Genomic DNA, 13,408 nt, shown 5'->3' on the forward strand with positions numbered 1-13,408 from the left:
CACTTGGACTCATGATATGTACTAAAAGGCTGAAGGAACAATCCCTAGAACAATAAGAAATAGATGAGACGTGTTTGAGGTGCACTTAGCTATATACAGATGAACTGTTCACCTACTTACTTAGTGTGAGCACTTGCGTTCACTTACACCCCCTCCCCCTTGGATCTCTGCAATCTCTTAAGGTAGAGGAGGAGGAATGGAAGTAGGGGGACTAAGTCATATATATAAACCTCAAGGAGAACGGATTGGGCTTTGTGTTCATAAGAAAAGTCGGAGTGGAAGATAAAAATCTTGACTTTAAATGACAATCTCTGCAACAGTATTAACCCTCTGAGACGCCTGTATTACATCGCAGTTGATCTGAGTAGATGGCTCTGTTGCTTTTCACTTTTTTTCTTTTCCTTTTTTTTTTTCTCTCCACGGATATTTTAACGTGGGAACCCCCCCAACCCTTTTTTGATGTCTTAAAGCTAAGAAACTTTAAGTATTTGGCTTAAACACCGACTATCCTGGACTACTTGGACTAAACAGTGAACATTTGGCATAGGGACAGAAGGGTAGAGAGGTAGGCGCAAGATTCACTTAAGAAGAATTACACATCCTAAGCCTGGGTTTGGGGGCTAAAACCCATTTCTCACTCCGATAAATAGGGTATAAGAGGAGCCTGACAGTAGCTCTGCGGTGTTTTTGGGAGGTGAACGTTCCCGCCCAGACCTGACGTGCAGGGTGGTCGGTGGTAGACAAGGCTTCTACGCAGGACCCCCCCATAGACCCAAGTGGGCCCGGGAGGTCCCTCGTGGAATAATACAAGAGCTTCTGCATAAGCGGATACAAGCGACTTGCACACCGGTATAAGAGGGTTATGAGAGGGAACTGAGGGAGTTGGCCCCCGACCCCGCCAAGGAGCAATCTGTATACAACCACTAAGTCTCATACCTAGGCTTGTATTAATCTTCCGGAGTAGGGTGGAGTACTAGAGGCCTGTGGAGATGAGGGGGAAGGCAACTAAAGGTAGTAAAGGAACTGTAACCGCACTAAGTCCAGGCGGGATTCAGTGCTACATGTCAACTGAAGCCAGCATGCTGGAAGAACCTCAAGGGAGTCCCAGACTGGGCGTATCCTCACGCCCAGGAATAAACAAACAGAGAGGGGCATCAGAGGAGAATAAAAGCAAAAGTGCAAGAGCAAGGATCAGCGGAAGCCAGCAGATGTATGGCTCTGAGACACAGGAAGGCCCCTATGGGAGAACTGAGGAGGAAGATACTGCAGGGGGGAATAAACCACCACTGCAGCTCACACAGGAGGAAGCTCCATATATTAGAGAAATGCTTGCTGAATTGCTACTGAAACTGGAGACCTCCCTTAAAAAAGAGATTGCGACCATAAGGGTAGACATTGGGCATGTATTGAAAAGGGTGGAGGAGACGGAGGACAGATTGGAAGAACACGAGCGGAGACTAGAGGGTATGAATATGCAAATAAGGGACATGCAAAGAGCAAATAGAAGTCTACTTTATAAATTAGAAGACCAGGAGAATCGCAGCAGACGCAAAAACCTGCGAATCAAGGGTCTCCCAGAGAAATTCAGGAAGGAAGAGCTGGCGCCGGTACTACAACAATTGCTAAACCCATTGCTGGATAGAGAAATAACGGCCCCCCTGAAAGTAGATAGAGCCCATAGGGTCGCACGATACCCCAGAAATACATCAGAGAGTCCAAGGGATGTGATAGTGAAGTTTCACTATGAGGAGGAAAAAGTGAAAATTTTGGGAAAACTGCGACATCAATCAGGCCTAAGCATTGAAGGGGCAGAGATACAGGTTTACTCAGACCTATCAGCAGAGACCCTCACAAGAAGGAGGCTGCTGAAGCCTCTAACAGCCCTACTGAAAACGACAGAAATAGCATATCAATGGGGGTTCCCGGCTTGCCTAATTGGAAAAAGGAATGGACGAACGGCAGTGCTTAGATTCCCAGAAGACCTTGAGGACTTTTGTCGCAAGTTAGACATTGCCCCTCCACGTATTCCTGGTTGGGGCGCGGAAGAGACTGCAGCTCCAGCGCGAGATACAATAGGGCGGGAGGGGAGGGGCACAATGGTTAATGCAAGCTAATAACCAAGAGGCATAGTTAGGGGCAGAAGGGTAGTGCCGACATGAGCGGGGCGGGGGGAGGGCGCCGGGGCGATACGGGGAGTCCTCACGACATGAGCCCTATGGGGAATATGGGTGCAGGGTGGCATCTGATCGAGGGAGGCCACCTGATCCATATTTTGAACAGAGGAGTCTGCCCTGCCGGAAATAGGCGATCTGTTCCAGATGGGGTGGGGGGGTGGGGGGGTGGAGGGAGTGGGGGCGGGAAGGGAAGGTGGAGGTGAAGGGAGGGGGGTGTGTGGGTGGGCCCTTTTTTTTTTTTTTTCTCCCTCTCTCCTGCTATGCCTCATGGGATTGGCCGGACGCTCTCTCCAGTAATAAAAAAATGGGAGTAGTTAATTTCGTAACATATAACGTGAGGGGACTGAATACAGAAAAAAAAAAGGTATAAAATCAATCAGGAGCTGCACCTCCTGGGCGCAAACGTGGTGTTTCTGCAAGAAACCTATGTAACGCACGCAAGCAAGGGATTAACATCGCATTTGTTCCCAAAGTGGTTATATGGGGACGCTGGATCAGCACATTCAGGGGGAGTAGCTATAGGGTTCGATAGAACAATGATGTTTGAAGAAGAGGAGCGATTGGCCGATCCTGGAGGCAGGTTCCTGTTTGTGAAAGGGAAAATGTTCGATACGTGGATCACATTGGCGAATATCTATGCCCCTAATAGAAACCCCGAGAACTTTTTAAAGAGAATTTTGACGAAACTAGAATCTTTTAGAAAAGGCAAACTAATAGTCGCAGGAGATTTGAACCTGTGTATGGACCCTGAGGTGGACACGTCAAGGGGCGAGTTAAGATCGGGCACACAGGGAAAGACATTCAAAAAAATGTTAAATCACCTTCAATTAATGGATGCATGGAGAATAAGCCACTTAAAAGATCAGGACTACACTTTCTTCTCCCCTGTTCATAAATCATTCTCGAGGTTAGACTACATTTTAATAGAACATCAGATGGTCCCTTTTCTGAAGGTAGCAGAAATTAAGGCTATTACCCTGTCCGATCATGCACCGGTGAAAATCCAAGTAGAGATCGCCGGTGTGGATCGGCCTAGGATAAACTGGAAACTTAATGATTCCCTCACACAGTATCCAGATGCACTTGCGAAAATAGAGCAGGAATTAAAAAGTTACTTTGAGATTAATGATACAGAGGACATATCCAGATCCACTCTTTGGGAAGCACACAAAACCTATATAAGAGGGATTTGGATTGCTATCGGAACGAGGAAAAAAAAAAAAAGAGGGGAGAAAAGTTGACACGCTTATACAGGGAGATTCAGGAAGCAGAACAGAGTACAAGACCCAGGGGGCTCCCAGAAAAGCATGAGCTAATTAAGAAAAGAAGAGACCTGAATGAGTTGCTGGAGAAGGAAAGGAGCTGTGCTTTCGATATGATAAATAGAGCCATGTATCGAGAAGGGAATAAACCAGGAAGGTGGATGGCCAGAAGGATTAGGGAAAAAAAAGAATAGGACCTTTATACCCAAAATAAGAGATGAAGAGGGGAACCTTGAATTCTCTACCCCAAAAATTGCTAGAATATTCCACTCTTATTACAGTGCACTTTATAAGGTAGGCTGGAGAGAGAGATTGAGCGATAACAAGAAGGAAAGGATAAGGGAGTACCTTCGGGGACTAGACCTTCCCAGGACAGAGAGGGATATGGTCGAGCGTCTTGATGCACCCATGTCCCAAGGAGAGGTAGAAAAGGCGATAAAGAACACTGCCCTGGGAAAGAGCCTGGGCCCCGACGGATACTCCGTAGCTTACTATAAAAAATTTTCTGAAATACTTGTACCCAAATTGTGTGACTATTTGAATGCCCTCGGGGAGAACGAAGAGTCCCGAGAAGAATCCCTACTAGCGTATATTACCCTTATCCTGAAAGAAGGAAAGGATCCAGCCTCACCCGGAAGCTACAGACCAATCTCGCTCTTAAATGTAGATACAAAAATTTTTGCTAAAATAATTGCAGATAAGTTGAAAACTGGATTAAAACAGTGGATACACAATGACCAGGTGGGATTTGTCCTGGGTAGGGAGGGGAGAGACAATTCACTGAAAACATTTATTCTCATGCAGGAAGCAATCAGGAGTAATACCCCAGCAGCTCTGCTATCAATCGATGCCGAAAAGGCATTCGATAGAGTGGATTGGGGTTTTATGACTGAAACTCTGAAACATCTAGGATTGGGAGAGAGGATGATGAGATGGATCCTCTCATTATATAGGCACCCCAAGGCGAGGATTAGAGTGAATGGGACCCTGTCTTGTCCCCTTGAACTGTTTAACGGGACAAGACAGGGTTGCCCTCTCTCCCCAATTTTGTTTATTTTATCCTTAGAGCCACTCTTAGCGGCTTTTCGTAGGAACGAAGACATTCAGGGAATTAAGGTTGGAACGAAGGAGTACAAAATAGCAGCATTTGCTGACGATTTGCTATGCTTCGTTACCCGCCCTAGAACGACAATCCCCATGGCGCTCAAGGAGTTGGAGCACTATGGGGGTTTGGCAAACTTTAAAATAAACATGAGTAAGTCAGAGCTCCTAAATATATCAATCCCTAAGCGAGAGCAGAGAGCACTCCAAGCCGGGCTTCCATTTGTATGGTGTGAGAGGGAACTGGTTTATCTAGGTATAAAAATATCATCCTCACCGGGGGACTTGTTCGCCGATAACTATGTACCCCTACTCAATAAAACTAAAGATCTATTAGGTAGGATGAGATATAAAGCCCTGTCATGCATCGGCAGGATAAATGCGATCAAAATGTTTGTGCTGCCCATGTTATTATACACCTTCCAAATGGTCCCAATAGAGATCCCCCCTATATTTTTTGCTAAACTGCAGTCTTTAATTCTAAGATTTATATGGGCTCGTAGGCACCCTAGGGTAGCATACGACACTTTGTCGAAGGATAAAAAATTGGGAGGGTTAGGTGCACCGGATTTCAAAAAGTATTATCAGTCGGTTGTTCTCTCCAGGATAATTGACTGGCTACACAGTAAACAGGAGAAAAGTTGGGTGAATATTGAAGCAACACTGAGTGGGGTGGACATAGAAAAATTAATATGGATTCCACCACAATACAGGGATTTGGGAAATAGAGTTAATTTTTTGACTAAGAACACTTTCAGAATCTGGGATAGGGTAGGCAAGAGTTGCCATTGGGAATTCAACTCACCACTATTATCACTATTAAACACGGATTATTTTTTACCTGGGAAGGAGGAACACCTATATTTCACGAGATGGGCAAAAAAAGATGTAATACAACTACAAGATGTGATGAAAGGAAATAGATTGTACACTTACACTGAAATCACACAGGTCTGGGGAAACAAACCACTAGACAAGTGGAGGTACGCCCAGATACAGCACTTTACACGTTCACTGCCACATCCACTAAGAGGAAAAGACCAGTTAAGGGATATTGAAAAACTATTAAATACCCCCACGTGTGTGAAAGGAAGTATTTCAAAATTATATAGCGTCCTAAGGGGGGAAGCTAGTAAAGGATACCCCACTTTCTTGGAAAAGTGGGAAAAGGAAATAGGAGGCTTAGAAGGTGAAGCACACAGAAGTAAGGTTTTAAAGATGGTTCATTTAACGGCAAGAGACTCCTGGACACATGAAATGGCCTATAAAGCGATAGCAAGATGGCATAGGGCGCCCCGGAAGGTACATGAATATGATGCTGAGACCCCTCTAACTTGCTGGAGAGGATGTGGAAAAATTGGCACTCTTGCCCATCTATGGTGGGAGTGTTCTAAAATCCAGAAATATTGGGGAGAAGTCCTGGGCGAAATACAACAGATAACGGGGGAGCAGGTTAACAAAAATCCTTGGACGTGTCTGTTCCATGACACGGAAAGAGAGATCTCCCAATACAACAAGTCAGTAACCCCATTCCTCTTAAACGCGGCTAAAGCACTGATCCCGTGTCACTGGAAAGGGGTAGAAGCCCCAAGGATGAAGGAATGGATAATAAGGGTAGAATGGGCTAGAGGAATGGAAGAAGCAAAACACTCGATGGAAGGCCGGCGAGATAAATACACTAAGACGTGGGCAAGATGGCATGAGTATAGGAACACAGAAAGGTACATGACAACTATAGATGCTTGAGGACCGTGGGGGGGAGAGGGAGGGGGAGGATGGGGATTTTTTTTTTTTTCGGGGGGGTGGGGGGAGGGGGGGAAGAAAAATAAAAATAGATAAGTAAATATTGGTATTTTTAGTGGATAAAAAGGAAAGGGAAAATCGATTAAAAGATTTTGTATTAAAGAGATTACAATTTTCCTTAAGCCACAATGATGCGAAAAAGAAAGGGGGCGCAGCGTAAATGACGCAGCTGACTTAAAATCTCTCTAAAAGTTTGCTGACGTGGAAAAAAAAAAAGAAAAAAAAGACTGGAAATCACTCTGTAAGGCTGACTGAGTTAGAATAACAGACTGGAAGCTCTAAAAGTAGAATGGTACTTGATATCATGGTTCTTCCTCTGTTAACCATGGTTTCCTGCGAGGAAAAACGTGCAGTCATCATTGCTTTGCACAAAAAGGGATTCACGGGCATGGATATTGCTGCTGCTAAGATTGCACCTAAATCAACCATTTATCGGATCATCAGGAACTTCAAAGAGGAGGTTCAATTGTTGTGAAGGCAGCTTCAGGGCACCCAGCAGGCAGGTGTGAGTACATCTGCACGCACAGTGAGGCGAAGACTTTTGGAAGATGGCCTGATGTCAAGAAGGGCAGCGAAGAAGTCACTTCTCTCCAGGAAAAACATCAGGGTTGGACTGATATACTGCGAAAAGGTACAGGGATTGGACTGCTGAGGACTGGGGTAAAGTCATTTTCTCTAAAGAATCCCCTTTCCGATTGTTTGGGGCATCCTGAAAAAACCTTGTCCAAAAAAGAAAAGATGAGCGCTACCATCAGTCCTGTGTCCTGCCAACAGTAAAGCATCCTGGGACCATTCAAGTGTGGGGTTGCTTCTCAGCCAAGGGAGTGGGCTCACTCACAATTTTGCCTAAGAACAAAGCCATGAATAAAGTATGGTACAAAAATATCCTCCGAGAGCAACTTCTCTCAACCATCCAAGAACAGTTTGGTGACGAACAATGCCTTTTCCAGCATGATGGAGCACCTTGCCATAAGGCAAAAGTGATAACTAAGTGGCTTGGAGAACAAAACATCAAAATTTTAGAACTTGTGGCCAATCCTCAAAAGTCAGGTGAACAAAACCCCCCCCCCACAAATTCCGACAAACGCCAAGCATTGATTATGCAAGAATGGGCTGCCATCAGTCAGGATGTGGCCCAGCAGATGATTGACAACATGCCAGGGTGAATTGTAGAGGTCTTGAAAAAGAAGGGTCAACACCGCAAATATTGACTCTCTGCATAAACAATGTAATTGTCAAAAAAAAGCCTTTGACACATATGAAATGCTTGTAAATATACTTCAGTATACCATAGTAACATCTGACAAATAGATCTAAAAACACTGCAGCAGACTTTGTGAAAATTAATATTTGTGTCACTCTCAAAACTTATCAGATTTAACTCAAACATTAAAAGATACCAAATACTACCAAAAGGAAATGCAAAAAAAAATTGAATACAAATTTAAAGAACTGCAGAAAAATGGCAAAAATTAAATCACAGAAATGATTTACAGCCATTATAAATATATATCATGCTGGAAAAGGCATTGTTCGTCACCAAACTGCTTTGTTTGTTTTGCAGTCGATTTTAAAACCTGCTGTACATTTTTTTTTATGTAGCCTACTACTTAGGGCGCTTTCACACTGATGCAGTGCAGTTTTCCAGCACTGTAGGTGTAGCACAGTGTACCCATGGTTTTCATGCAGGTTAGCTTTGCCATAGAAGTCTATGGCAAAGTGTAAGCGTGCAAGAGTTTTGATGCACTTCCAGGACATAATGGAACTCTATGGTAAAGCACAGGTAACTTGCACGAAAACTGCGGGTACCCTGCGCTGCACTCGCGGTGCAGGAAGACCTCACCGTATCAGTGTGAAAGTGCCCTTAAGGCTAGGTTCACACTGCTGCAGTGCGAATTTAGCGCGATTTTGATCCGATTGCGTTGCAAATTTGCATTGCGAATTCTTTGTGTGTTCTTGCGATTCTACTGCAAATTTTGCAATCTATGGAGCTGAATTCGCATTGCACACGGATCAAACTCGGACAGGACCCTTTTTTTACGCAGGTTAAATTCGCAACGCATTGATGTGAACAGCACTCATGGAAAACAATGTTATTAAAATGACTTGCGAATTTGTGCGATCGCAGCGGCTCAAATTCGCAATAAAATTCGCAGCAGTGTGAACCTAGCCTCAAGGTAAACCAGTAACATCAGTGTCTCAATCATAACAGTGGGCAAATACTTTCAGCAAAAAGTTAAAAAAAAAGATTTTACAGCAGACCTATACGCAAATGTTTATGTCAGAGTGGTTGTAAAGTCAGACTTATAAAAATAACTGGCATCCCCTCTGTTGTAACAAGATATAAAGTACTGTGTGTCAGTTTTCTTTTTAAATTCTAATCGTAAATAAAAAAAGTAAACAAGACCTCCCTCTGCTCTTTCCCCTATCTAAGGAGAGCAGTGGGAGGGGCTGAGATTACCCTCTGATGTCAGCCAGCCGGCAGAGGGAGGTCGCATGACTGCACAGCGGCACTGTGCAAGAAGTTATTTAGGATTATAATGAAAAAAAAAAAACCACACACAGTACTTAAAATCTTCCTACAACAGAGGGGATGCCAGTTATTTATAAATCCGACTTACAGCCACAGGTGACTAGCAGGAGGGGAGTGGCGGGATTGCAGATCGGCTTTCACACACAAACTAGGAACTGTGAGGTAGGGAGGGAGGGGGAGACTCTGAACACAGTGTTATGACGGAGGCAGGCAAACTGACCACTATCAAGGATCAGCAGCCATGATTACAGTGGTCAGTACTCAGAGGGAACAGGCAGGATCAACCAGGTATTTTACAACACAATTGGACAAATTAAACTGCACAAGCACTGTGGTATTGATCATACTTTAAAGGAACAGAAGCTTTTTTTTTTTTGTTTGTTTCTTTTTAGAGTTACAACCACTTTAAAGCCATGTTAAAGAGATTCTGTCAAAATGCCAATATAGGGCAAATTGACAGCGTCTCTGGAAATGACACCCTAATGAGAAAGGTGGAATAGGATATAGTGTGCAAAGCGGATACACTAGCGGTTTCAAAAAGTTTTACATTTTGGGAGCAGTGTACCTAAAAAGGATTGGTACCCTCACTCTGCAGCTTATTTATTTGGAAAAGCTAAGGCAGGCCAAAGATCATGAGATTTTCTTTCCAGATTGCAGGAAACAAAATGGCCCTATTTCCCCATCCACACAGTAAGTGTTGATGGAGGAATCCTTGCCATAGAGGTATTGTGTTCTCCCGGAGGGGGGGTTCGGGGAGTTCGTGCTGTGATAACACAGTGATTATTGCTAGCGGCTATAGCAGCTACATCTACCATGCTGGTTGTACCAAAGTGGACTGATGAACCCTGCTGAACCAGATGAGATACAAACCATCTATGGCTGGCTTGAAGTTGGGTGGTAAATATTTTAGATTGGACATTCAGTAAAAAAAAAAAAAAAAAAAAAAAAGCTGAAAATGCCCGCTCGCCCTGCAGTAGAGAAGAAACAATAAAACTTGCCCTGAAGCTTCTGTTGTTTTGGGTTGCGATACACAAAGCGGTCCAGGAATCTCATTAAAGTGAAATCTTGCAGAGGGTCACCTGTATATTGAATTGAATTACCCTGTGGAAAGGAAAGAAAAGAAAAAAGTGTATCAATCAAGATACATTCATTACACTCCTGGAAAGATTCTTAACCACCATGCTAAAGCTAAATGACGGCTACATCATGGCTCGATTACTCTGGGAGGGCGTACATTGACCTCCTTTCAGAATCACGCTCCCCCTGGGGTGCACACATGGGAGTATTCGTGACCGCCGGGTACAGAGGACCCAGCGCATCATGGATCACGGTAAATGGGTGCTGACAGTGGCTGTTTACCATGTGATCGCTCCGTCAAATGACGGAGTGATTACTTGTAAACAAACCGGCGTCATTTCCGGTTCCTCTCTCCCCTCTCTGTACCGATCGGTACAGTGTGAGCAGGCAGGGGAGGGATCGGGAGCAGCAGCGCTGTGGGCTGGATCTGTAGTGCCCACAGCACTGATCTGTGCCCATTGCAGCCTCATCCATCCATCCTCAGCCATCCTATCCATGCTCAGACATCCCTCTGTCTTACTCATCGATGATCAGCGAACCCTCTGTCATACTTATCCATCCGTCATACTCATCCATGCTCAGCCATCCCTCTGTCATACTCATCCATCCATGCATGCTCAGCCATCCCTCTGTCATACTCATACATGCTCAGCCATCCCCGTCATACTCATCCAGCCATCCCTCTGTCATACGCATCCATCCATGCTCAGCCATCCCTCTGTCATTGAATAAATAATTAATGGGCACGGCGCCAAGATTATGTGCAACGTGTGCTATACCAAACTGATGCTGCTCCTAAATTAGTAAAAATACCAATAAACAATATGACAAAACAATATAAAATGTGCAATATGTTACGATGTAAACCTATAGTTTATACAAAGAAAGTGCTATAGTGCATGAACAATAAATGTGCTGCATTTGCAATAAAGTGAATCCAATTATGCAATATATTATGATGTGAACCTATAGATTATACAAAGAAAGGTGCTATAGTGCATAACGATAATTGTGCTGCGTTTGCAATAAAGTGAATCCAGTGCATCAAAATGAAAAGTCCTCAAATATACACAGTTCTTCTTAGTAATCCAATCACCACTTAATAAAGTGCACATGCATTCTTATTCGTGCTTCAACCGAAGTGGTATATCTAAGCGCTCACCAGATAGTAGTGGCCACAAAGTGACGCAAAGGGAGGAAGGGAGGGATGCTCGACACACTGTTACGAGTCCTCCGTTCCTGGATCAGCTGGGACGCTTGCCGAGTTGTCAAGTAATACCTACAGCACTTACGGTATCGCTCGGTCTCTGCTTCCCTTCTCAGCTGCAGCTAAATTTGCTGTTTTTTTCATCCTGTACCTGCACATTTGATTGGGAGTTTTAGCTTTGTTGGAATAAAGATGTTTTTACACTATACAAGTTTTTGTGGCTTTTATGGGGAGCCACTTTTTGCAGATTTGGCTGAGGCATTGAAGCACCGTGACTCAGATATAGAAGTCATACACAATTTCTGCTGACTGGTGATTGGAGTCTTTCTGCCAGGATCTGGGAAAGATACCTTTTTGAAGATACATGGTTTTTCATGCCTGAGGGTCACTTTGTTGCCACTACTATCTGGTGAGCACTTAGATATACCACTTCGGGTGAAGCACGAATAAGAATGCATGTGCACTTTATTAAGTGGTGATTGGATTACTAAGAAGAACTTTGTATATTTGAGTACTTTTCATTTTGATGCACTGGATTCACTTTATTGCAAACGCAGCACAATTATCATTATGCACTATAGCACCTTTCTTTGTATAATCTATAGGTTCACATCATAATATATTGGATTCACTTTATTGCAAATGCAGCACATTTATTGTTCATGCACTATAGCACTTTCTTTGTATAATCTATAGGTTTACATCTTAACATATTGCACATTTGATTCGCCCTATATTGTTTTGTCATATCCCTCTGTCATACTCATCCAGCCATGCTCAGCCATCCCTCTGTCATACCCATCCATGCTCAGCCATCCCTCTGTCATACTCATCCATCCATGCTCAGCCATCCCTCTGTCATACTCATCCATCCATTCATACTCAGCAATACTCATCCATCCATGCTCAGCCAGGCCATCAACCCTCATCCATACGCAGTTGTGCTCATCCATCCCATCCACACTCAGTCGTACTCATTTATGCTCAGTCATCCACATTTATGGCTCAACCATGCTCAGCCATCCCCATTCATGCTCATCCATGCCACTACAGTGCCTCACAAAAGTGTAATAGGTAGTCAAATTAGATTTGAAATGTATGCCCTTAGAACACCTGATGGTGCTCCCTGCATGTTGGGCCTCTGTATGTGGCCAGGCTGTGGAAAAGTCTCCCACATGTGGTATTGCCGTACTCAGGAGGAGTAGGAGAATCTATTTTGGGGTGTAATTTTTGGTATGTACATGCTATGTGTCAGAAATATTGTATAAATGGGCAACTTTGTGTAAAAAAAATAAAAAATAAAATGCTTTTTCATTTTCTTTCCACATTTTCCAAAAACTTGTAGAAAAAAAATGACGTTCAAAAGACACATTATGCGTCATAGATTATACGTTGGAGTGTTTGCTTTCGAAAATGGGGTCATTTTTGGGGCATTTCCATTGTCCTGGTGCTCCAGGGCCTCCAAAAGTGCAAAAGGGTAGTCAAGAATTTAGATGTGTAATTTATGCTCCTAGAATGCCTGAAGGTGCTCCCTCAATGTTGGGCCTCTTGTATGTGGCCATGCTGTGTAAAATTCTCACACGTGTAGTATCGTCATACTCAGGAGGAGTAGTAGAATGAGTTTTGGGTGTAATTTGTGGTATGCATATGCTGTGTGTGAGAAATAACGTGCTAATATGACAATTTTGTGGAAAAAAAAATCTTGATTTTGCAAAGAATTGTGGGGAAAAAATTTCAACTTCAAAAAACTCACCATGCCTCTTACTAAATACCTTGGAATGTCTACTTTCCAAAAAGGGGTCATTTGGGGGGTATTTGTACTTTCCTGGCTTGTTAGAAGAAGAAATGATAGGCCGTCAGTACTTCAGGTGTGATCAATTTTCAGAGATTGGCACCATAGCTAGTGGACTCTATAACTTTCACAAAAACCAAATAATATACACCAATTTGGGTTATTTTTACCAAAGATATGTAGCAGTATAAATTTTGGCCAAACTTTATGAAGAAAAATGACTAATTTGCAAAATGTTCTAACTGAAACGAAGAAAAATGCATTTTTTTTTTTTAAAGAATTTTGTCTTTTTGCTCACTGGGCACCCCCCTTCCTAAACAGACCAATTTTCAGCTTTCAGTACTCTCACATTTTGAATGACAATTACTCAGTCATGCAACACTGTACCCATATGAAATTTTTGTCCTTCTTTTCACACAAATAGAGTTTTCTTTTGGTGGTATTTCATCACCGCTGGGT

At 43.3% G+C, this 13,408-nt stretch overlaps 1 protein-coding gene across 1 annotated transcript in view; it reads right to left on the minus strand.

Moving 5' to 3' along the window:
- Positions 1–13,408, minus strand: part of CEBPZ (CCAAT enhancer binding protein zeta) — a 259,115-nt gene that overhangs the window by 108,657 nt on the left and 137,050 nt on the right. The window contains exon 7 of the mRNA XM_073627558.1: positions 9,872–9,974. Within this exon, the coding sequence (XP_073483659.1) occupies positions 9,872–9,974 (103 nt within the window). The remainder of the gene's footprint in view (positions 1–9,871; positions 9,975–13,408) is intronic.

Source organism: Aquarana catesbeiana, linkage group LG04, assembly GCF_042186555.1.
Source record: "Aquarana catesbeiana isolate 2022-GZ linkage group LG04, ASM4218655v1, whole genome shotgun sequence".
In the NCBI taxonomy this organism is placed as follows: Eukaryota; Metazoa; Chordata; class Amphibia; order Anura; family Ranidae; genus Aquarana; species Aquarana catesbeiana.